Here is a 25,931-nt window from a genome sequence, read left to right as displayed (position 1 = left end):
TGTGCAATTATATTACTATTATTTTCCCATTAATACAAACATAAATCAACACTAAACAGTTGAAAATTTTTGGATAGCTCACATCAAAGACTAACCCAGCTGTAACATACACTAAAAGCATGCTACGAAAGGATGGTTATCTTAAACAAGCATCCAACGTTTAATAAATTGCAAAGTTGGGGCAGCTCTACTTGTCTCTGTCAGAAGGGCTTCTACTCATCCTTTTAACTGAGGAGCAAATCTTTCACGGCTCCAACTCGTCTGGAGAGAAGGAAACATCACCAAAGACAGAAATAATGTTCGAAACATGGCAAGGCGAACAGAAAAAATTGGTAAAACCATGTTATGTTAAGCGTCCAACATTATTTATTTCAACAGGGCCATTTGACTACAAGGCAGTTAAAATATTTAGAGAAAGCATTGGCCACAATCAGTATAACGAAGGGGTACTCCTCAAAGTAAGTTCATCTGGCATTGTTAATGCCTCAGATCAAACTTTCAGAAACTTTAGTAAACGAAAGCAAGAAGGGAGAAGAACAAAATCAAGCCAGCCGTCATTGATTGCCACCTTTTTCAAGCTTTTCGACTTCTTCACGACGCTTTCTTTCAGCCTCTTGAAGTTCTCGCTCGGCATCCTCCTCTTCCTCAATTTGGTCAAGATCATCGAATTCCTTGGTCGCAGCCATTGCCTTCACTACGGGATCTCTCAGCACAGAGATCAATCCACCACCAACCTTGTACTCTTCTTCATCATCAATCAAGAACAGCCGCTGATCAGGACCTGATCCATTGGAATGTCTACTGCTAATAGCTTCATAACATACTGCAAATAAAAATAACATATGCTCAAATATATAGGAATGGGCCAAAACACTAAGAGAACCTTCAAGTTATTTCACTTTTCTTAAAAAACCCTGTTCTTTTATTGTGTTCAAATATGCCTTTACCCTTTGATTTGAAATTGAACCCCAAAAGGCCCTTGTTTCAAATAAAAGGTTGATTCATGTTAAAGGTTTATTGAGCTATAAATTCAAGGTTAGGGTAACCTGGGTATACATTAAAGACTAAGGTGGCGTTTGATACTTTCCCATGTTACGATTCTAACGGTATGTAATTCTTGAGAATATGATTGCTAAGTTAACAAAACATTACAACGTTTGGAACAAGGAAAATTCCTAGGAAAGTTGATACGTTTTAGCATACCAACCATGGGAATCACTCTCCCACCAATTAAATTCCTCGAAAGTGATTACTTTCCAATTTTCATCATATAAAATAAAACGAGCTCTAAGTGCTTACCTGGGTAACAAATTAAAAGTACAAGGGCTTATCTATAGATAAAGTAGAAAAGGGTTCTTTAATCATTTTAGTACAGGGATATAGCATCATTACCTCTATAATGGTCTATATGCAATTCGTATTCTTCCAGTTTATACCTATTCTTTTTTTTTTATAGAAGTTGGAGGTCTCATTAAAAACTCCCTTCGTATTCGTTCACATACTAAAAGTATGTTAACGAACATTGGAAGGAAGAAAAGAGTACCTCAGATTTTATTAATATAATACCCGATACAAAAGACACCACGGAATATCCTCTCATGGTGATGTACACCATTACAACAAAAACCTTAACCTCATAAAACCTCTTCCAAAGCCACAGTCAAATCACCTTACTACTAATTACACCACCAACAGTAGTAATAAAACAACGCGACAGAACATAATACAAAATGAAAGCAACACCTACAACCATATAGACTAAAATAAAACCACAAATGAAGAGACGAGATCTAATGAGACTTGTATTCTTCAGGAGCCCAAGAGTTTGGTTTGAATGAAGGTTCTATCTCATGCACCATGACCTTGAAGAAATTGTCACCAACCTTCAATTCAACCATCGAATCAATTCTCGCATCAGCCTTTGTTAGGACTTGAATTTTAGCCCGATCAAAGAATGATGGAGATTGACAACTTTCGTCGATAGCCAATAAAAGACCCCACTTATCAGCAATGTTCTTGAAAGTATTCCAATTCCATGCGTGAAAAGGAACACCCTCGCAAACTAGCCATACTCGACGACACTCCATTACCAAACTCTCTGACCAAGCTTCGACTATGGAGAACCACTCTGCGAGAATCTTTGATTTGTCGTTCTTTACACTTCTCAATGAAGCATTGTCTTCGAAAATCATTAAAATCGCATTACCAACAGCTCTCATTAATGTGAAGCCAGTGAGACCCTTCGATTGCATTTATCTAGCGAGATGACCAATTTTAACAAAGTCCTTGCACCACCCCACTAGACAATTGCTCAACACCTGGAGTTTTTCTTCATCTATAACACCTTCAACTTTATAATGATTCTTACTCGAATCATCTTCCATCCCAGACTTGTGAAGAATACTTGTCGATGACTTTCTCCAATATGAATGACGAGGTTTGAATTTAGCGAAAGAAACAAAAAGAGACAAAAGGGAGCCATGGAACTATAGCAGAAAGATTTTAAATGCTTCCAAGAAATATTAAGACATTAAATATTCAAATACAGAAGAATGGCAGAGAGAAACATATTCATCACTCCTCGGTTCCCCTCTCTATCATTCTCAGAAGAAAGATATAAGGTTCCCCCTAATAATTTACTAACACGTCTAGGCATCTATTCGGGAAAGATAAGGTTCCCCCTGATTATTTACAAACACGTACTTAAAATGTGGTACTAGCTAAAAATTTGAAGTTTTGCTATCCATCTCACTGTTGGATAACCAAGGAAGATGCTCTCTCTATCATATGAAGGTTGAATGAAATTATCAAATTACACCTATAAGTAAATGAACTAGACAAAAATCTTAACCATGAATTAATTAGTACTATCATATTTCTTGAAGGTAAAAAAAAGGAGAGGGAAGTGGTTTACACAGCGCAAGTGACGTAGGAACTTTACAATTATGTTATTTTATTATTTAACTATTATTATACATATAGATAGGTGGCTAGGATTATTAGTTTCCTTTAAGGTTTAAATCCAGAGTTAAGACTTAAGAATTAAGATCATAAGTTATCTTTAGGGTTGAATTTATAGAGAAACTAGATAACCTAAATTTCTAAAGTTCCATCTTCTTCTATGTTTTTCAGCTTGTATACTTCTTTTGATTGCTTCTGTTTTTTCTTCTTAAACCACATCAGTGAGAGTTCATGTGTAGTTTGCTCAAGAAATTATAAAGGTTAAATATTAGAAGCAAACCTCGCCCTTGTTATTCTTGACTTCAACGCTTACTAAACCCTTTCTCTCGGAACCTTGGATGGGGAAGATAAGAAAACACCGTTTTCTTCTAAACTTTGGTTTTAAGTTCTTCAGTGTAATTCCACCACCAGACATAACATAAGCTCTTAAATCTGTTCCCGTGAGCGGTGCACCCAAAACCTCAAGAATCTCAGGAGATGTGTTCAGCATCCTCATGGCAATCCTATAGACTCTGCCGGGATTTATCGTTAATCTCGAGCGAACATACAAGCCCTGATGATAATGAATGACCATGAAACAGAAGGTCAAGATACTATCATTTTCCTTAAAAAAATGCCAGAATCATCCATTAAGGCAAGAAGCAAAATAACCATACTCATGAATTCAATAGCAAAATAAGGGCATTTCAAAGAAGCAATGTTTACTTTTATTGGAGTATAGAAACACATTAGTCGACAAAGAAATGTAAAACCAAGTATGCAATAAGACTATAGACAATGAAATAAGGTGAATTCAACAGCTAAAGTTTCATTATAATTTGTTATCCAAGAACATTCATACAAACTCCAAAACCAGAGAAAATCATCAGAATTTGTAAAATCTACTTTGAGTTAACTTAAGTAAATAGTTTGTCCAAACTCACTACATTAAAGTTGGTACATAAAAGGTTCATAGGTATTGACTGACAAATGTAGGGCTGTAAACGAGCTGAGTCAAGCTCAAGTCGACTCAAAAAGTTTAAATCTGAGCTCATCTCGACTTGAAAGCTCACAAGCTAAAAATTGTAAATGAATTTGAAATCAAAAATTGAACTCAACTCGAGATCGAAAAAAATTGAAGTCAAAAATTTCCCAGACTTAATTCAATTGAAGGTCGAACGTGAGCTCAAATTTGAATCTTAAGTACATACAAATCTTATATCGCATTTAAAAAAAACAACAAATAACTATTATTATTATTAATTTAATTTAAAAAATTAAAATTTAATACATTATTTTTTTAAACTGCTAGCAGCATTTCGGGACGGATATCAAACAATTCATTAAGAACTAAGTCGAACTCGAGCTGAGTCTATTCAATTCGAGTATTGATCAAGCTTCGACCAAATTAACAAATTTGAGTATCATGGTATCTATCTCATCTCATTTACGGACTAAACAAATGCATGGACAACTCGCAATTAGGAACATTGATTAAATGAATCAGTATGCAGAAACATCCATTGTGGTGTCAATGATTCAACCTCAAATCAATCCAAAACCCAAAAGCTAGTGCTAGCAGTTGGTGAATGAGCAAAAAGCAACTTACAGCGAAAGATACAATTGCAGTGGAAAGGGCGAGAAAGCCATACTTTGCCATTCCTTCAGAGAGACCAACAAAAGTGTTGGCAATGCCGAACATAATCCGCCAAAGCAAAGCACAAAGGAAAACCCCTCCAACGCCAAACAGAAACAAGTAATTCCTTTTGAAAAAGGCATCGAAATGCAATGCGATTGCCTCCCGGTGCTTGGACAAAGTGGTAGTGAAGACACCGGTAGGGTTCTGAAAAACGTTTTTGGCGAAATGGGTATTGAATTTGGAGGCGGAATTAGAGGGTTTAAAGGAAAAGAACCTAAACCCAGAAGGGGAAATGGGGTTGGGTATTGGAATGTAAAGGTTTGAGAAAGGGTTAGTTCGGCAACGAAAAGGAAAATGGGAAAGAGCTGATTCAGCTGAATTTGAAGGGATTTGGTGGAACGGGTTGACTTGAAGACGGTTGAAATGAAGTTTGAGGAAAGCAGACACAATTCTTGAAGAAGAAGAAAGCTTCCACATTTTCAAGTTCAGAGATTTTAGGTTCTAAGGACGCACAAACACTGGACGATCAAAACAAAAGAAGCTTGCTTCACCGATTGAATTATCAAAAACCGGAAATTGGAAAACGAAATTGCAAAGTTGGAAAATCAGATCGGCGGACCGATTGAACGCAGAATGGCTGATTTAATGATATGGAAAATTGAGTTAGTAACTAAAGACCTGTTAAGAGTTGATGAAAAAAATCCAAGATCGTTTATTGAAAAAATCAGCTTATAATTATTTTAGAATTTTGGGTAAACTATAAGTTTAGTTAGGAGTGAATGTTCAATCCAGTTAATTAGAGTCGAGTTAAGTCGAGTTAAAGCTAATTAAAATCATTTTAAATTATTTAAGTTGATGAGTTATATCTTATAACTCAGATTTGATTTGAACTTTTTTAAATCGAGACGAGTTTATAAAATTCTAGTCGAATTAAGTTTTCAAATTTAAATGGATTTTTATATAATCATATACAATACATATATATATATATATATATATATATTTCTTCATTTTTTTCATATGTGATATACATATATTATGTAGAGTCGAATGACTCAACTTAAACTTGAAAATCAATATATTAATTGTTAAAAATTTTGAGTTATTCGAGTTGTATTCTATAATTCGACTTGAACTTGAAATTTTTTCGAGTTGAGTCGGATTTATGAAATTAAAATTTAAAATCAATTTGAGTTTAGGTTTTTCGTACCGAGTCGTGTAAAAAAACTATTTTTCGTGTCAAATCAAATTAGTTTACCCCTAATATTTAGTTTATGTTTGATTTTAATATCCGATCATTAAAAAAGTAACAGTAATTTTGACGTATCATCATAAGATAATATCATGTTATCATTGAAAAGATAAAAAAATTAATATCAACAATTCTGTAAATTTTTTAACTGTGAGATATTAAATTAGAATCTAAACTATACATTAAATATGATTTGAAAAAGAACTAAAATTCAATTAGAGTAATAATTTAAATACTAAATATATAATACGTAATGTACCTATAATTGTTAACTATGAAAATTGAATTGTTTAGCAATTAAAAACTCTTATTCAAAAATTTTCAGTTTAGCAATTAAAAAACGAGGAAAGATTAAAGAATTCGGTTGTTGGGTTCATGGTAGATGGGAATGAATGATTGTTATGAGAAGGGATTTCTTCGAATGGGAAAAACCTATTTGGAGTGAATTCAGGCAGATATTAAGCAGAGCGGTTAGTGTCGATGAAGGTCTTAACAGGGTAATCTGTTAAAAGCATGGTTATCAAAACCAGACCGACCGATTCAACCAGTTGAACCGTGAACCGGTGGCCTGTCCGGTTACCTCACAAAATCGGGCTGGCAATGAACCGGCTGAAAACCGATAAAATCGGGGTGAATCGGCTGAAAACTGGTAAAACTGGTTTGAACCGCCGGTTCACTTTTTTCTTTTAAAAAAAATTAAACCAAATGACGTCGTTTGTTCAACGAGCCAAGTCAAATTCGAGTATTGCTGAGCTCGACTCGAACTCGAAAACTTTAAAAGTAAGCTCAACTCGACTCAAAAAGTAAGCTCAACTCGACTCAAAAAGTCACGAGCTAAAAATTATCAAGTTCAACTCGAACTCGAAATATAATATTAAAACTTGAACTCGAAAATGCTCGAACTCAAAAAAAATTTAGAAGTTCGATTGAAGCCTAAAATTTGAGCTCAATTGAAGCGAAAGAATAGTTCGCTCTGTGCTCACCAAAAGGCTCTATGATTTTGAATGTCAAATTACCTCTATTATTTATAGAAGTAAGTTGTGATGCTCTTCTATGTTTCTTAGTCGTGTGGGATTGTTTTGTTCTCATATTTTTACTCTTTAAACTTTTGGGATGCTCTTCTATGTTTCTTAGCCATGTGAGATTGTTTTTTTAAAAAATTAAACCAAATGACATCATTTGTTATGATTTTTTTAAACCCCAATTTTATTTTTTTAATTATAGTTATATAATTATATTTATTATTTAATATGTTTTACCTTAAATATTATGTTGTATTTAATTTGAATCATTTTATTTCACTTGATTTTATGGTTTTTAATTTATATATGTTATGACTTGTGATATTTTTATACCTTTTAATATTGTAAACTTAAAAAAAAGTGTTATATATATATTAATATTGCTTTGAATATTATGTAAAATTTTAAAAAAATATTTTATATAAAATCCGGTTCAACCGCGGTTGAACCCGATTGAACCAGTGAACCAGTACCTTCACCGATTCAATGCCCGATCCGATTTTAAAAACATTAGTTAAAAGTAAAATATCACGGCCACCGAAATGGAGCATTAATGCACCGATCCATTCGGTGCAATTGTAAAAAATTGGGTACAGAAAATGTTGAATTTTGGACAATGGTAGAATCATATTTTAGTCATTGTAATTTAAGGTATTTACAAATTAGTCCTTAAGCTTCAACTATAAATACCCTAGCTCATTTAGCTTCAAATCCATCCCAAAGCATTCCAGCTTTCTTCTAATACTAGAGAGAATTTATAGAGTTTCTTGAGAGTTGTTTTCTCTTTTTTATCAAGAGAGAATTATCATTGTTTTCTCCTTGGTCGATCGAGAAAAGTTGTAATTCATATTTTCTCATAGTGAAATTCTTCTATCGTTGCCCTTGGTTTTTACCCTATATTATTTAGGGGTTTTCCACGTAAAATTTGTGTCTTCTTTATTTTCATTTTTATTTTATCAATTTATCAGTTGTGATTTTGCTCTATCCGATAGCCGTCTTCCGCAACAATTGGTATCAGAGTCAGATTAGAGTGTGTAATATCTGCTTATTGTCTTTGTGGTTGCCACCAAAAGATGGACCCTCCAACATAAGAAAGTAAGAAGTTATTACCCATTCTTTGAATGTTCCAGAGAATTATTCACGATAGTGAAATAGTGAGAGCTATCCGTAATAGAAGCTATGACAACGAAATTTTTTATAGAAAAATTCAATGGGAGAAATTTCTTATTGTGGAAATTGAAGATGAAGGCCATTCTGAGGAAAGACGGGTGTCTAGCAGCTATTAGTGAAAGGCCGGTAGATTTCACAAATGACAACAAATGGATCAAAATGGACGGGAATGCTATGACAAACTTTCATCTAGCATTAGCAGATGAAGTATTGTCAAGCATCGAGGAGGAGAATACAACTAAGGAGATATGGGATCATCTCACCAAATTGTACGAGGTCACATCGTTGTACAATAAAATTTTCCTTAAGAGAAAATTGTACACTCTCCGTATGTTAGAATCTACTTCAGTGACGGATCACTTAAATACACTGAACACTTTATTTTCTCAGCTTACATCCTTAAGCTGTAAAATAGGAGAACAAGAACGTACTGAACTTCTACTTCAAAGTCTACCGGATTCGTATGGTCAACTCATCATCAACTTGACAAACAGTAATGTCACCAGTCTAGTCTTCGATGACGTTGCAGCTGCTGTTCTACAAGAAGAAAATTGGTGCAAGAACAAGGAAGACAGACAAGTAAATTTGCAACAATCAGAAGCGTTAACAACGATGAGAGGGAGATCAACGGAATGTGGCCAAAACAGTAGTCACAAACATGATAGATCGAAGTCGAGAAATAAAAAGAATTTAAAGTGCTACAACTGTGGAAAGAATGGTCACATGAAGAAGGATTGTTGGAGTCTAAATAAAAACTCCAATCCACAAGGCAATACCGTAAACACTTCAGATGATGGAGATGCTCTATGTTGTGAAGCGTCAACCACCGTGGAAGGTAGAAAGAGATATGCAGATATATGGCTCATTGATTTGGGAGCAACATATCACATGACCTCGAGAAGAGAATGGTTCTATCATTATGAACCTGTCTCAGGAGGATCTGTGTATAGTTGCAATGATCATGCCTTAGAGATCGTTGGTGTGGGAACCATCAAGTTGAAGATGTATGATGGAACAATTATAGTTATTCGAGATGTGCGGCACGTGAAAGGTCTGAAGAAAAATTTATTATCCTACGGATTATTGGATAATAATGCAAGCAAGATTGAAACACGAAAAGGAATCATGAAGGTGTTCCGTGGAGCACTTGTGGTGTTGAAAGGTGAAAATATAGCATCAAACTTGTACATGCTGAAGGGAGAAACTTTGCTAGAAGCAGAAGCCTCTGTTGCCTCATGTAGTTCAGATTCTGCAATGCTATGGCATCAGAAACTTGGACATATGTCAGAACAAGGAACAAAAGTCCTTGTGGAGCAAAAGCTACTTCCAGGCTTAACAAATGTATCACTTACTTTGTGTGAGCATTGCATAACAAGTAAGCAACACCGGTTGAAATTCAACACGTCAAATTCTAGAGGCAAAAGTGTTCTAGAATTGGTTCACTCTGACGTATGGCAAGCACCGGTTACATCCCTAGGTGGAGCAAAATACTTTGTCTCATTTATTGATGACTACTCCAGGAGATGTTGGGTGTACCCTATTAAGAAGAAGTCATATGTGTTTTCAACTTTCAAAAACTTCAAAGCGCGGGTGAAACTTGATTCTAGAAATAAGATCAAGTATTTCAGAACATATAATGGAGGAGAATATACAAGAGAAGAATTTGATGACTTTTACAGGAAAGAAGGAATCAAAAGACAGTTCACAGTGGCGAACACTCCTCAACAAAATGGAGTGGCAGAGCGGATGAACAGAACCTTGTTAGAAAGAACAAGAGCAATGTTGATGGATGCAGGCCTAGAAAAATCATTATGGGCAGAAGCAATCAATACCGCTTGTTATTTGGTGAATCGAGCTCCATCAACTGTAATAGAGCTAAAGACACCAATGGAGATGTGGACTGGTAAACCAACTGATTATTCAAACCTCAATGTATTTGGAAGTATTGTGTACGTGATGTACAACTCCCAAGAAATCTCAAAGCTGGATCCAAAATCTAGGAAATGTAAATTTTTGGGGTATGCTGATGGTGTAAAGGGGTATCGCTTGTGGGATCCCACTGCCCGCAAAGTGATCATCAGCAGAGATGTTATCTTTGTAGAAGATAAACTATAAAGAAAAGAAGATGATGATAATGCTGAAAAGTCAGAGACTACACAGATACATGTGGAAAAGGAGGTTGAACTAGGAGATTCTTCTGAAGCAGAACCAACACATGATGAGCAAGAACCAGAGAGTTCTGAAGCTCTAACAACTCGTCAATCAGATCGTGTGAGAAGACGTCCCAATTGGCACTCAGATTATGTTATAGAATGTAATATTGCATATTGCCTTTTAACAGAGGACAGTGAGCCATCAACATACCAGGAGGCAATAAACAGTTCAGATGCTTCACTGTGGATGATGGAGATACAAGAAGAAATTGAAGCCCTTCATAAAAATAATACATGAGACCTTGTGCCACTACCACAAGGAAGGAAGCCAATTGGTAACAAATGGGTCTTCAAAATCAAGCGAAATGGTGACGATCAAGTTGAGAGGTATCGTTCAAGACTGGTGGTCAAAGGATATGCTCAAAAAGAAGGTATTGATTTCAATGAAATATTTTCTCCTGTGGTTCAACTAACAACAGTTCGAGTAGTTTTGACAATGTGTGCTACATTGGAGTTACATCTAGAGCATCTAGATGTTAAAACAACTTTTCTTCATGGAAATCTTGAAGAAGAAATTTATATGCTCCAGCCTGAAGGTTTTAAAGAAAAAGAAAAGAAGAACTTGGTTTGCAGGTTGAACAAATCTCTGTATGGTCTAAAGCAGGCGCCGAGGTGTTGGTATAAGAGATTTGATTCCTTCATTATATACCTTGGATATAACAGACTTAATGCAAACCCTTGTGCTTATTTCAAGAGGTCTGGTGATAACGATTTTGTTATATTGCTATTGTATGTGGATGATATGTTGGTTGCATGACCCAACAAAGATCATATTGAAGAATTGAAGGCACAACTGGCTAGGGAATCTGAAATGAAGGACTTGGGATCAGCAAACAAGATTCTAGGGATGCAAATTCACCGAGACAGAAGTAATATGAATATTTGGCTTTCACAAAAGAATTATTTGAAGAAGATCTTGTCAAGATTCAACATGCAAGATTGTAAGCCAATTTCTACTCTTCTTCTTATTAACTTCAAATTATCCTCTAGTATGAGTCCTAGCAGTGAAGAAGAGAGGATGGAGATGTCTCGAGTACTGTATGAGTGGGAAGTTTAATGTTCGCTATGATATGCACAAGATCATACATTGCACAAGTAGTGGGAGTGGTTAGTCGGTACATGGCGAATCCAGGCAAAGAGCATTGGGATACAGTAAAGAGGATCCTGAGATATATCAAAGGGGCCACAAATGTTGCATTATTTTATGGAGGATCAAACCTACTAATAAATGGGTATGTAGATTCTAATTATATAGGGGATTTAGATAAAAGCAAATCTACTACATGATATGTGTTCAAAGTTGCTGGTGGAGCTGTAAGTTGGGTTTCAAAATTACAGTCAGTTTTAGCTACATCCACAACAGAGGCAGAATATGTAGCAGCTACATATGCCAGTAAAGAAGCAGTTTGGTTGAAGATGCTTTTGGAGGAGCTTGGGCACAATCCAGAGTTTGTATCTCTGTTTTGTGACAGTCAAAGCGCCTTGCATTTAGCAAGGAATCCAGCATTTCATTCAAGGACAAAGCACATACGAGTTCAATACCATTTCATTCGTGAAAAGGTAGAAGAATGGACGGTAGATATGCAGAAGATCCATACCAAAGACAACATAGCAGATTTCACGATGAAGGCAATCAATGCTAATAAATTTACTTGGTGTCGATCCTCTTGTGGCTTGTCAGAGACGTAAGAAACATGAAGGTACAAGGTAGAAAGAATGGTGTGAAGATATGATTGTTCCAATCAAATCTTCAAGTGGGAGATTGTTAAAAGTCAAATATCACGACCACCGAAATGGAGCATTAATGCACCGATCCATTTGGTGCAATTGTCAAAAATTGGGTGCAGAAAATGTTGAATTTTGGACAATGGTAGAATCATATTTTAGCCATTGTAATTTAAGGTATTTACAAATTAGTCCTTAAGCTTCAACTATAAATACCCTAGCTCAATTAGCTTCAAATCCATCCCAAAGCATTCTAGCTTTCTTCCAATACTAGAGAGAGTTTCTTGAGAGTTGTTTTCTCCATTTTATCAAGAGAGAATTATCATTGTTTTCTCCTTGGTCGATCGAGAGAAGTTGTAATTCCTATTTTCTCATAGTGAAATTCTTCTACCATTGCCTGTGGTTTTTACCCTATATTATTTAGGGGTTTTCCACGTAAAATTTGTGTCTTCTTTATTTTCATTTTTATTTTCTCAAATTATCAGTTGTGATTTTACTCTATCCGATAGCCGTCTTCTGCAACATAATCTGGTCGGGATCGCGGGATGGCAATTACAATCCAAAAGCTTTATGTTCTAAAGTGGCTCACGAAGGTAATTTGGAAGACCCTGTGTGGAGACGTTACATTTATTGGTATTAGAGCCAGGTTTAGCTTATTCTCGGCCTAAACTGGGCCTATATTATATAAAAAATATGTACATGCCACTAGGATGTCGAAATTACTGATCTGGTATGGTGTGATGATTTTATTTATGATGTTGCTCCTTACTAACGTAAATTTGTGATGTATTTATATGCCGGCTCGGAAGTCATAAGACAATCCATTGAACAAGAATGAATAATAACGAGGTAGAGTATGTACCTCAACAATATGGAATACATACATAATAGGGAACACATACACATCAGGGAGTGTCGGCTCCAAATTTGGGAACGTTTTAGAAGCTCTAGGGGCTATCATGGCTCGATATCAGCTAGCTGCAACACTTTCCTTTCCTCTGCCTTCACTTCATCCTTCAGTTTCGAGAATATCGGTTTCGAAAGAGTCAAAAAGTTTAGGAGCTACAGAATTTAAAGGCTAAGCAAACTACGGCCCATTAGTGGCATATATGTGGTTAAATTATGTGAAAATAATGTTGGACAATCTTTAGTGTTCTGATGATGAAAAAAAAATTGAATGTGGGTTTAATAAACTTGCCCGATATGCCTCGTAGATGGTTCTCACCTGAAAGAGACATATGTCAGAAATTTACTTGAGGCCCCCACCCTAGACTTAGGGAATTTTTGTTGACTGCAAATTTGAACACTTTTCAGGAAGTGGTGAATAAAGAAAAAGATTTGGAAATGAAGCAAAATGAGAGTTATATTATAGAGAGGATATGACAAACTAAAAGATCAGGAGCGTCATCCTCATTTCAGTTTAAAAGAGGTAGATGTAGGGGATATTCAGAGACAACCTCCCAGTTCGATGTTCATGCTCCAGCGAGAATTTATAATATCAAGAAAAATCTGTAAATCCACTGTGTCATAGTGCTAGAGTTACACATATTAGTAGAAATTGTCCGATAAAGATTTAAGGGGTTTTATTCTTGAAGAATCTTTTGAAGTTACTATTTGATGAATTTGAGATTATACTAGACATGGATTGGTTATCTCGACATTATAGTTGGGATTGATTGTCGCATGAAGTGATTATTTTATAAAGGATATAAAGGGTACTGAGATAATAATAATTGGAGAAAAAGCTAAATCTTTGCCTAATATGATATTAGCAGTGACAACAATAAAAATGATGAGAAAAAAAGGTTGTATAGTTTTCTTAGCAAATGTAATTGATACTCGAACATCTAAAATTTAATTAGAGGATATTCCGATAGTTCGAGAATTTCCAGATGTATTACCCATATTATCTCTTGATTGAGAAGTAGAGTTTAAAATTGATATTTTTCCGGGAACTGCACCTCTTTCAATGGCTCTGTACATGATGGCTCCAATAGAATTCAAAGAATTAAAGATCAATTACAGGTAGGGGTATGCAAAAAAACCCGATCCGATCGATACGATCCGTTGATCCGATCCGAAAATTTAGATATCCGATCCGTTTTTCAATTTTCGGATAGTTTAGATCGGATATCCAAATTTTTTTTCGAATTATCGGATCAGATACGGATCGAAAATATACCATTTTCGGATTATCCGAAAATCTGATTTTTTTTTTGCTATTTTCTATAATTCGAAACACAAGTCAATGAGAGAAGTGCTTTGCTTGCTGAAGAAGAAGACCGAGGAGAGAGAGAGAAGAAATTGATGAAAGATTGTTAATTAAATCTGGGTTGAGAATATCGAATGCTGGGCTTGCAGAAGGTAATTCTCAGAAACGGTTTTCGACGATACAAATGATAAATTTCTTGATGAAATGGTTGGATCCGATGAGCATATACTCTATTATCTGTTTGTTTAAAAACTGCATTTCTATGGCTACTTTTTGTGCTTCAGAGGTCTAGTTCTCGAATTAACGTAGACAACCTCTTTACGATTCCTGAACCTCTACATACACAATTCCTAAGTAATTTTTTATGCTGATTTACTTTTCTTTTCTTTTTATTTTCTATTCCGGATCTGAACTTCAAGTCTGGTTTTATCTCTTGTGCATGTAGAAGTCTAATGCTTAAAATAAACTAATTAATAACTAGTTTTGTGTTATATTTCTATATATGAATGATTCTATAATTGTTTATGGTTGATGGTTTTTTGTTGAGCAGTACAATTTTTTGTTTTGATACTCTCGAACTGATGATAAAAAATACAAGACTAGTTATTTGCAACAAAAAAAATCAGATCAGATTCATATATTTGGATATCCGATCCGAAATTTCAGATATCGAATATTATCCGATCTGAATTTTTGGATATCCGATTTTTTCGGATCGGATACGGATCATTACTTTAGGTATCCGAAATTTTTGGATATCCGATAATGCACACCCCTAATTATAGGCGCTACTTGATCGAGATTTTATTAGACCAAGCGTATCTCCGTGGGGTGCACCGATACTTTTTGTTAAAAATAAAGATGGATCGATGTGATTATGTATTGATTATCGTAAATTGAATAAAGTGACAGTAAAGAACAAATACCCTCTCCTGATGATCGATGACCTGTTTGATTAGATTAAAGGTGCTTTAGTATTTTCAAAAATTGATATTCGATCAGGGTATCATCAGCTAAAGATAAAAAAGGAAGATATTCCAAAGACGACTTTCAGAACCAGATATGATCATTATGAGTTTGTTGTGATGTTGTTTGGATTGATCAATGCTTCAACAACATTTATGGATTTGATGAATCGAGTATTTCAATCATATTTAGATCAATTTATGGTTGTGTTCATTGATGATATTTTGGTGTATTCTAAGACTAAGGAGAAGCATAACACACATCTCTATATCATACTACAAACGTTGCGAGATAAAAAGTTATATGCTAAATTGTCAAAGTGTGAATTTTAGTTGTCAGAGGTTGATTTTCTGAGCCACGTGATTTCAACAGAAGGAATTAGAATAGATCCCAAGAAAGTGCAAGCGATAGTGGAGTGGAAACCTCCGCAAAATGTTTCGGAAGTCCAAAGTTTCTTGGGGTTAGCTGGATATTATTGGAGATTTGTGAAGAATTTTTCGATAATTGCATCTCCACTTACTAAGTTACTTTGAAAGGATGTACTATTTGTTTGGAAAGAAAAGTGTCAAGAAAGCTTTGATATACTTAAAAGATTCTGATAGAGGCCCCAATGTTAGTGCAACCAGAGTCAGGAAAAGATTATGTAATCTACAATGATGCGTCTCATAATGGTTTGGGATGTGTTCTAATGCAAGAAGGTAAAGTGATAGCCTATGCTTAAAGGCAATTAAAGGCACATGAACGAAATTATCCTACAGATGATTTGGAGCTAGCAGCTATAGTGTTTGCTCTGAAGATATGACGCCACTATTTATATGGTGAGCGATGCTACATTTATACAGATCATAAGAGTTTAAAATATTTGCTCACTCAGAAAGAGTTAAATCTAAGGCAAAGGAGATATATTAAACTTCTCAAAGACTATGATGTGATTGTTGATTATCATCCTAGGAAGGCTAATGTGATAGCTGACGCACTAAGCCGAAAAACCTTTGCTGCAATGGGAGCGTTAGATGCACGACTATCAATAGACGAAAATGATGCATTGGTTGCAGAATTGAGATTGAGATCTGCGCTAGTAGATCAAATCAAGGATCTTTATAATAAAGATAAGAAGTGTCTAGATAGAATGGAGCAAGCAAAGAAATGAGAAATGACAGATTTTGAAATTAAGTCTTATGGATGTTTGTGTTATCGCAATCGAATTTGTATACCAGATGACGAAAAACTGAATAAAGATATTCTTTCTGAAGCTCATTATAGTCCTTTGACTATGTATCCAGGAGGAAATAAGATGCATCAAGATTTAAAGATTTAGTATTGGTGGGCAGGTATAAAAAGAGTTATCACTGAGTTTGTTTCTAAATGTCTAACCTCTCAGCAGGTAAAAGCAGAACACCAAGTGCCTTCGGGGTTGTTGTAACCTATCTCCATTCCTCAGTGGAAATAAGAACGTGTTACCATGGATTTCGAACAGGTTTACCTTTGACACCCAGTAGGAAATATTCGATCTGGGTGATAGTGGATAGATTGACAAAGACATCACACTTTATCCCAGTTCGAGAAGATTATTCCATGAACAAGTATGTTGAGTTATATGTAAGAGAAATTGTACGAATTCATGGAGTACCCATTTCGATAGTTTCAGACAGAGATCCGAGATTCACTTCGAGATTTTGGAAGTCTTTGCATGAGGCATTGGGAACTCGATTAAGTTTCAGCACAAGTTATCATCCTCAGACAAATGGACAGTCTGAGCGAACTATTCAAATACTTGAAGACATGCTAAGGGCGTGTGTTATTGATTTCAAAGGATCATGGGAAAAATATTTTCCTTTAGCAGAATTCGCTTATAACAACAGTTATCAATCAAGTATCAAAATGGCTCATTTTGAAGCATTTTATGGAAGAAAATGTCGAACGCCACTAAATTGGTATAAATTGAAAGATTGAGATGTAATTGGTCCAGATCTGATTAAAGAGGTGAAAGACAAAGTGAAGGTAATCCAATATAATCTCAAGATAGTTGATGATATACAGAAATCTTATACTGATTTAAAAAGAAAAGAGATTGAATATCAAGTAGGTGATAAGGTATTTCTTAAAATGTCACCTTGGAAAAAGATTATGAGATTTGGAAGAAAAGGAAAATTGAGTCCAAGATTTATTGGACCATACGAGATTGTAAAGAGAGTTGGACCAGTAGTTTATCAATTGGCGTTACCTCCAGAGATAGATAAGATTCATAATATATTCATGTTTCGATGTTTCGAAAGTATGGATCAGATCCTTCACACGTAATTACACCGGAAAAAATTGAGATTCAACCGAATTTAGGAGCCAGTAAAGATTCTAGCGCATGGGTTAGTCGATCCTAATAGACGGGGGAAGCCCATGAGGGGAAAGGTTCCATTTGAACGACACTTGCACATGAATTCAAAGAACTAAGAAATAAGATGATACCACTGGTAAAGGTTCTTTGGCGGAACCATAAAGTTGAGGAAGTATCTTGGGAACGAGAATAAGACATGAATAAAAAGTTTCCTTATCTGTTTAATACAGTTATGTAAATACGTATGAAAAATTCAAGGACGAATTTTATTTAAAGGGGTAGGAATTGTAATATCCCAAATTTTGACCAGTGACTAAAATGTAAGTTTTGAAAGTTTAGTGGCTAAAGTATAAATTTTGAAAAGTTTAGAACCAAAATTGTAATTTTTAAAAAGCTATATATTTTAGCCTGTAAATGAATAGTTTGAATTAAAACAGTGATTTTAATGGGAATCATATTTTTTTTGGTACGGTATTTGTGTTAAAAGCTATAAAGCGGTAAAATTCGGTATTGAAATTAGATAATCAGATCAAACCAAAATTTTACAAAAATTTGAAGGATGTTAGAAAATGGTTGAAATATTATTTTCATATTTGATATCAAAGAAAATTGGCTCAGAACAGTGCAATTTTTCAGATTTGACCGAACAATGGAATTGTAGTGACTAAAATGCAATTTTTGAAAAGTGCATAACCAAATTCAAAATTCAAAGCCAAGTTGATTTATATTTGACCAAAGAATATTTTAATGGATGATATGACAATGATATTTGGTAATTTTAAAGATTTATTAAAGGTATTTTTGGTATTTGGCCCAAAAGGAATAAAAATCATTTAATTAGTTTTAAATGTTAATAATTGGAGATATTTTTTTTCTGAGAATCATCGTGAACTCTTATCTCCTCTAGCAAGCTGCTGAAACCCATAGCCAAGGTGAGAAGCTTTGTTTTTAATTTTTGGTCCATTTTTACTAGAATTTTAAGTTATGTTATCAAGGATAAAATAACCTATATGAAATTCTCTTTCATTTAGTAGAAAAATCTTCATGTTTCATGCTCAAGTTGGTAAGATATTGATGAAGGGGAAGTGTGATTTTTATGATTAAATATTGATTCTTGATATTAGAAGTTTTGTAAGAATTGATGAAGAACCTAATGATGTAAATTAATGAAAACAGTTTAGATTTTCAAATTTGACAGTGAGTTTGAAAATTTATCAGAAATTCTATAAATATTATTTGGAGGTGATTTTTATATATTGTGTTCATATATCAATCTAGTTTTGTTTAAAATAAACGGAGATCAATTTCAAGGTGTATAAAAAAAGATATGAATTTTTAACCAATGAAAGATCAGAAAAACGGGCAGCAGATTCTTCACAAAACAGATTTTGTCGGTCAACTTTGAAAATTCACCATAAATTGTACATAATTAATTAGAAGGAGTTATTTATATGAATAGATTCGTATTTGAATCTAGTTTTCAAAGGAAGAAACATAATTAAATTCCAGTGTGTATATCAATACAGAATATGGATTCTTTAAAGGTAGTGCAAGTTGTCTTGATATAGAAATTTTAGAATTTAAGTCGAAAAGGATTAGAAGATGAAGGGTAATGTTTAAATGTTTGAGTATATTTTTGGATTCTTGGAATTGAAGTTAAATGGCAAGAGACAATTTTGAATAAATTGGAAATGTTAAGAAGAATTCTAAAATAATTCATTTTAATGGTTAGATAGTGGAATTCAAAAGGTTCCAAAACTTTGGGGACTTGTTTGCAAGTTCTTAAATGAAGAAGTATTATTTAAGTAAATTATTGAATGCTGTAAAATTTATTAGTATTCTGAAATTTGAATTAAATATTGACTTGAGGTTGAATTACAAATTTATTGAGTTTGGTGGTTGAAAATTGAAAGTTAAGAAAGTTTGGGTTGAAATTTATAATGTTTTGAATATTGAAGAATTTATTTGGGTATCTTATTCAAGTGCTGGAATTTTAGTAATTAATGTACAATTATCATAATGGTGAAGGACCATTATGAATTAAATGGAAAGGTTGAGGTGAATTCTAAAAAAAATTCACAATTTATGGTTTATTTGTGTAATTTATCAAAGATGAAGGGTTAAAGATGAAAATAAATATTCATGGATTTGGAAGAGTATTTCAAAAGTGGGAAATTATAATAAAAATATGATTTAGTTTGATATAGATTTTTATTTTGTAGATTTTCGAATATATAGTACTATACTAATATGTAGTTCGAATAATTTTTGTGTTATAATTTGGTATTGTCAGACCACGACAAACCTAGCAATCCGAATGATTTGAAAGGAAATGACAAAGCTCGTGACTAGGATTATTATATACAAGTTCTGTAGTGAGGCAAAGGTGAGTGAGTTTATTTACTTAATTATTTTGATCGATGACTACTTACGATAAGTGAACCTCATTCTAATTTATAGTATGATTTATAAAGTTTATAAAGAATATTTTTATAATATTCTATATAAGTTTTATGAATGATTTAGGGTATGAACTACCCAAGCATGATATTTTTATGATGAATTTATTATGATACATCAGCCCATTGTGTGTTATAGTGAGAACTGTTGGTACGCTTGACATGCCATTAGTTGAGTATTATTAGCTTTGATATATTCATGTATCAATGTTATCATATCAGCTTTGGTACATTCGTGTATCAATGTTATCATATCAGCTTTGGTACATTCGTGTATCAATGTCTAGCACCGTTGGTGCTTATTCAGGTTATGATGGCACTGAAGTGCATCATATCTCAGTATCAGTTACAATTTGTACCGTGTTGTGCATAGTGCGCACCTTACTCACGTGTCTTATGTTCTCATAAATATGTATTGGGCTATGAAAATGAATATGCAAGTTGTGAATGATTTCTAGGTGAAAGAAAGCATAATATGCTTATTTTATCAGATATAATTTATCAGAATTTTCATGAGTTCTTGATGTAAAAAGAAATTTCAGGTCTCAGTGAAGAAATCGACTTAGATAAGTTGGTTTGTCAGTTTAATATTTTGATTCAAATTATTTTATTTATTTTTATGATATTTTCATATTTTTTCTCACCTTAGATTATTACTGCTTCACTAAGTTATACTTAGCGCTTAATGATTTTCATGAGTAGGGTCTGATTGAGATACAAACATTTTATGAGGAGTCTTCCAAGCATCATGTGCAGATTATCCATAATACAAGTATCAGTAAGACATTATTGAAGTTTCTTTTTACTAGTAGTGACATGTATAATTATGTAAGTAATTTATATTTATTACATTTATTTTTAATAATTTGTAATAGTAAATTAGAACTATTTTAGTTTATTTTACTTAATTTAGTTTTATGAGTATTTATGCATGAAAAGAATATATATTACATTATTCTGTTTTTAAATTTTTTTACGAAAAGACATGGTTTAGTGAAATTCTTGATTAGCAAATGAATTTATTTTTCCTGTGACAAAGAATTAAATTATAGTTGAGAGATATTTTAAAAATAGATTTTTAAAGTTAGAATAAGAGTGTTTTTAAATGAAACAAATTTTTAGGCAAATTTCAGTTCAGTAAATATTTTTAAGTTTATGTGACATCTTTGACTCGTATATTGAGATATATACATGTTAAGGGTGTTACAGTACATGAAAATATTATATTGTATTTTTAAAAAACATATAAATGTTAATACTATTAGGCTTAAACTAAAATAAGTACTTAAACTATACTCTTATTTTGCTTTAGGTATCTAAACTATATTTAGGCAAACTAGGTATTTAAACTATTATATTTAATTATTTCTAAGTCTTAGTATTTTTTAGTTAAAAAATTATTTTTCGACCAATAAGATGTTAATATGTCACACATAATCATGTACTTGTTTGAACAAAAAAAATAGTTTAGATGCTTAAAACAAAAAAAAGATATAGTTTAGAGATTTGATTTAACCAAAAAATAATTGAGTTACTCGAAGAGATTACATATAATAGTATATAATAGTTTAATAACTTATTTTGACAAAAGATATAGTTTAGAGATTTGATTTAACCAAAAAATAGTTGAGGTACTCGAAGAGATTACATATAATAGTATATAATAGTTTAAGAACTTATTTTGACAAAAAATAGTTTAGGTATTTAAAAAAAAGTTTAGTTTAATTCATTTTTTAGTTTAATCCATATTATTATTAATTTAATTTAAAATTTTAATATATTATTTTTTTAAGTTATTCATGAACTTTTCGAGTTGAGTATTAAGTAACTTGTTACAACTCATTAAGAATTTGAATTTAATCCATTTGATATAAATATTAACCAAACTTTAATCGAATCAAACTAGAATAATTCAAGATGTATCTCATCTCATTTACCGCCCTAGTTTTAGTGTTGATGGAAAACTTTAGCAAAGTTCCCTTGCCTGCCTCGACAATCTTCCGAGTTGATACATTTTCATCAACACTTTGCCCTTAATTTTCATTCCAAAACAATCTTATCACACTCCAATATACTATTATCTCTTGCTGATTTCACCTATACCAGTGTTTGATTCAATGTCTTTTGTGCATACATGATAACAAATTATATAATACATTTACAGAACATAACAAATATCCAGAGAAGAGATGCCAACAACATTATGAAAAAAAGGAAAACAATACCCAAAAACCAACACAAACAAATGAAGCAAACTGAACACAACCTGTTATGAATAGATCACCATGTATCCAAATTGTTATCACATTGTGTTTAAAGCTTGTGGTTTCTTCTTGTTTTGCTTTTGCAGAAGAGAGATGTGGATGAAACCAAACTTTCTTCTCTGGCTCAAATACTGCTTCTGCTCATCTTTTTTATCAGGTTTTGGAGAAAATGCCAGATGATGATGATCTTCCCTTAGTTCATGAAGCATTTGGCTCAAAGCTACCTTTTGCCTTTCGGTTGGACCTTTAGCTGCAACTTGTTTCCTGCTGAGGATATCCGCCATTGAAACCGGTGGCCTCAAGACGGAGTTTTGTTCATTGTCCGTCGTTGGATTTCGCTCGTTCAGGTCGTGTAACGGTGATCGAGTGATCTTCTGATGCTGATGAGGATGAGGGAGTGGGAAATTGTTGATCTTGGTAGCATTGTAAACATGTTTCCTCTGTTCTTGATCTGGAATCCATCTCCTGAGAGCCTCTTCGGCATCAAATTGCATCCTGTTTGCTGTTTCAACTCTGTTAAGAGCATCTTCCAATGCCTCCTTACTATGTTTAACTTCCTCCGAAGCTTTCTCCAGTTTCCTCAATAGTGAAAGGTTGGAGACATTTGCTTCAGCATGCGGGGTTCGAGGTGACGGCTCTGGTTCTGGCAAGCAAAATCCGGAAGAGTTGTCATCGCACGACGAACCCTTCAATTCGATAACAGCAAGGGCCTTTGCTGCCATTGCAGCTTCCTCCATCTTCTTAGCTGCAATCCACCTCATTTCAGCTGTTCTAATACAAGGCTTTCTATGTTCATTTGCCGGCATTGACATCAATTTTGGAACTTCACTTCTTGTAGGATCAACCATTTGCTTAAACTGCTCAGGCTTGGCATTATTGTGACATGTACCACTTGAAATGTTTGATGATTGCTCAAAGTTGCCATTACCAGGCTTCAATGCCAGCCCTGCAAACTTATAAGTTAGCTTCTCACGGGTCCTCTCGAGTAAACTCTTCTCTTTCTTCATCTTCTTATTGAGACACTCGACCGAAGCTTGGATCACCCCAAGATCATTGATAGTTTTACCAAGGTTCAACTTAGCTTGCTTCAACTCCATCAATATTGATTCCGGTGACGAAACCGAGCCGGGATTCGAAGACCCGAATCTCGTATGCTCACAATGTTCCTCGTTCGTTTCCTTGATGGCATCCGAATCCGGAGTGGTACCGTTCATGCACTTCATGGCTTCATGTTGCAGCTGTCTCTTTAATTGTTGAACAATATTCTTTGTGGTTCCCAGTTCTTCAAGCACATCAAGGGTCTCCAATTCTTTCACAATCAGATCTTTCTCCAATTCTGCTGCTTGTTCTTCCACTTTCTTTAAATCAAACTCTTCACTCCCATTCTGTTATCATAATTTTACACATTCGCACATGAATAAAAATACAAGCAATATGCAAACCAAAATGATGATAACATGTTGAAAATTTCATGATTACACAACAAAACAAAGAATACCTTTATTATCACATTATCTATATATATATATATAATAGTCAAAGAGCAAGATGATAGTACTTACATATGCCTCATCAAACTTGTACAATGGCACCCAAGGTCCGCTGCCACCGAACCGGGTCACAGCCTCCTTAACCGATCCGAAAGGCGGTGAAGTGTCGATCTCAGCCCTCAAACTCACTCTCCTTATTCCGGGGTTCGGGTCACCGGCCGGGACTTGACACGAATCTGTGCAAAACCCAAAAATCTCAGGGCCGGACTTGGGTCTCACCTCCCGGACCTTAGGTGTACCCGGAAATCCTTCCAGTGGGGAGTTTTGAGGTTCAGCTGCCATTGCATAGGCACACAAACAAGGTTAGCTAGAGAGTAAATATGTATAGTGTGAAAAAATGTTGATGCGAGTGTGATGCAAAGACAAAAGGCCTCGTTTTAAAGGGTGTGCAATTCCAGCTTTAAAGATGAAAAAGAGATGACATACATAATTTTACGTAGGAAAAGTTATTTTATGAATCTTTGTTATCATGTTATTTATAACTTTAATCAATAAAATTTATTTATTTTATTTCATTATATTATCAATACACTTATAATAAAAAAAAGTAGTATGTTCAGTGATTCAACTTCGATATTATAAATAAAACAAATTAATTTTATAATAATTTTATAATATCTTATTTAAATTAATCAATAAGTAAATTAGATATCATTTATTATTAGAAAATTGAGGAATCAATAAGTTTTTTTTTTTTTGGTGTTTTTCCCGAAAAATCACCGGTGATCGGTATATTTATCGATCTAACATCGGTCAGATTATATTTTCCGATCTAACACCCGTAGCAGTAAAGCGCGCCCCCTGCCCCGCGCTATATGCCGATTTGGCACCACGTGGGGTATAGCGCGCCCCCTGATCCGCGCTATACGCCACGTAGGGGTATAGCCCGGATCAGGGGCCGCGCTATACATGGTTATCTAACATGTGGGGTATAGGGCGGTACAGGGCGCGCACTATACCTTTAATTACCCACCCGTTCACACCCCAATCCTCCCTATAAATACCCACATCCTCAATCACTTTCATCACACCAAATTCTCTCAAATTTTCTCAATTTCTCTCAAATACTCTCTCTGTTTAAGGTATATTTTATAATATTTTTAATATTATGTATTTAATTTATTTAAGTATTTTACTTTATTTAATATTTTACTAATATAATTTTTTTGCAGATATATAATGGAAGATAGTCTACTTCGCTTGGATGGAAATCATATATCTAGACACTTTGCTGATACAGTAACATTTTAACATTTTAATTTAATTTAAATTATTAGTAATAATTAGTTGATTTATTTAATGCATGATTATTAGATTAAGAATTAATTTTTGTAATTATTTATTTTTAGAAGAAAGACAGTGTATTAGATCCTTTTATTAGGAATCTTAAGTTAGTGATACCTAGCCGTGTCTTGCCGTATTTAGTAGAGGCTGGATTTGGTTACATAGGTAGATATCAGGGTCACTGTAAGATAGAACCAGACCTTATTTCTGCCTTAGTAGAGCGGTGGAGGCCGAAGACCCACACATTCCATCTTCCGTGCGGAGAGTGCACGATCACGCTTGAGGATGTTTCTATGCACCTGGGGCTTCTAGTGGATGGAGATGTGATATCAGGGATAACTTCCGGTTCTTGGACTACTTTGTGCCGAGAAAATCTAGGACGTGTCCCGGAAAGTTTTATCGGAGGTAGGATACCGTTAAATTGGTTAGATGCCAATTTTTGAGAGTTGAGCGCAGACGCCTCTGAGGATGAGGTTAAGATGTATGCACGGGCATGCATATTACAGTTGATAGGAGGGTTGCTGATGCCGGACAAATCGCGCAACCTAGTTCACTGCATGTGGTTGCGACATCTTAGCGACTTTTGTCTCGTCGGATCATTCAGTTGGGGCTCGGCAGTTTTGGCTTTGCTGTACAGGGAGATGTGTGGAGCCACTGACTACAGGCGTAATGCTATCGGCGGATGTCTCCTACTGCTGCAGTCTTGGGCATGATATCGATTGCCCTTTTTATGTCCCGTTGTGAAGAACTCATTCGTATTTCCACTACTTATGATGTAATTATAAAATTGATTTTGTATATTAATAATTTTATACAACGTATAATAATTTTTTTCCTTGAATAGGTGGTCTATTGATAAGAAAAATAATCAGGAGCTACATGATGATTTAGAAAAAAATTAGG

The 25,931-nt window shown here is 34.2% G+C and overlaps 1 protein-coding gene and 1 pseudogene across 1 annotated transcript; both read right to left on the bottom strand.

Annotated features, from left to right (window-relative positions):
- Window positions 1–372: 372 nt before the first annotated feature.
- LOC120115672 lies at window positions 373–5,124 on the bottom strand (annotated as a pseudogene).
- A 5,127-nt stretch (window positions 5,125–10,251) lies between these two features.
- LOC120115723 (WEB family protein At2g40480-like) lies at window positions 10,252–24,083 on the bottom strand. The gene is made up of 3 exons (XM_039136347.1): window positions 23,757–24,083; window positions 22,194–23,579; window positions 10,252–10,262 (listed from the first exon to the last, which is right to left on the bottom strand). Exons 1-2 carry the CDS (start codon window positions 24,024–24,026, stop codon window positions 22,233–22,235), a joined length of 1,617 nt encoding a protein of 538 aa, XP_038992278.1. The 5' UTR covers window positions 24,027–24,083; the 3' UTR covers window positions 10,252–10,262; window positions 22,194–22,232.
- Window positions 24,084–25,931: the final 1,848 nt, after the last annotated feature.

This window comes from Hibiscus syriacus, unplaced genomic scaffold (genome assembly GCF_006381635.1).
Source record: "Hibiscus syriacus cultivar Baekdansim isolate YM2019G1 unplaced genomic scaffold, ASM638163v2 tig00110270_pilon, whole genome shotgun sequence".
In the NCBI taxonomy this organism is placed as follows: domain Eukaryota; kingdom Viridiplantae; phylum Streptophyta; class Magnoliopsida; order Malvales; family Malvaceae; genus Hibiscus; species Hibiscus syriacus.
Note: the sequence above shows the minus strand (reverse complement) of the source record. Positions and strands in the feature narration are given on the sequence as shown.

Excerpts from the sequence above, each read along its gene's own strand:
- LOC120115723 (XM_039136347.1), bottom strand. The coding sequence starts at position 24,026 with ATGGCAGCTGAACCTCAAAACTCCCCACTGGAAGGATTTCCGGGTACA. Across the intron at positions 23,580-23,756 it reads ACAAGTTTGATGAGGCATAT|AATGGGAGTGAAGAGTTTGA; the intron begins GTAAGTACTATC and ends TTATGATAACAG.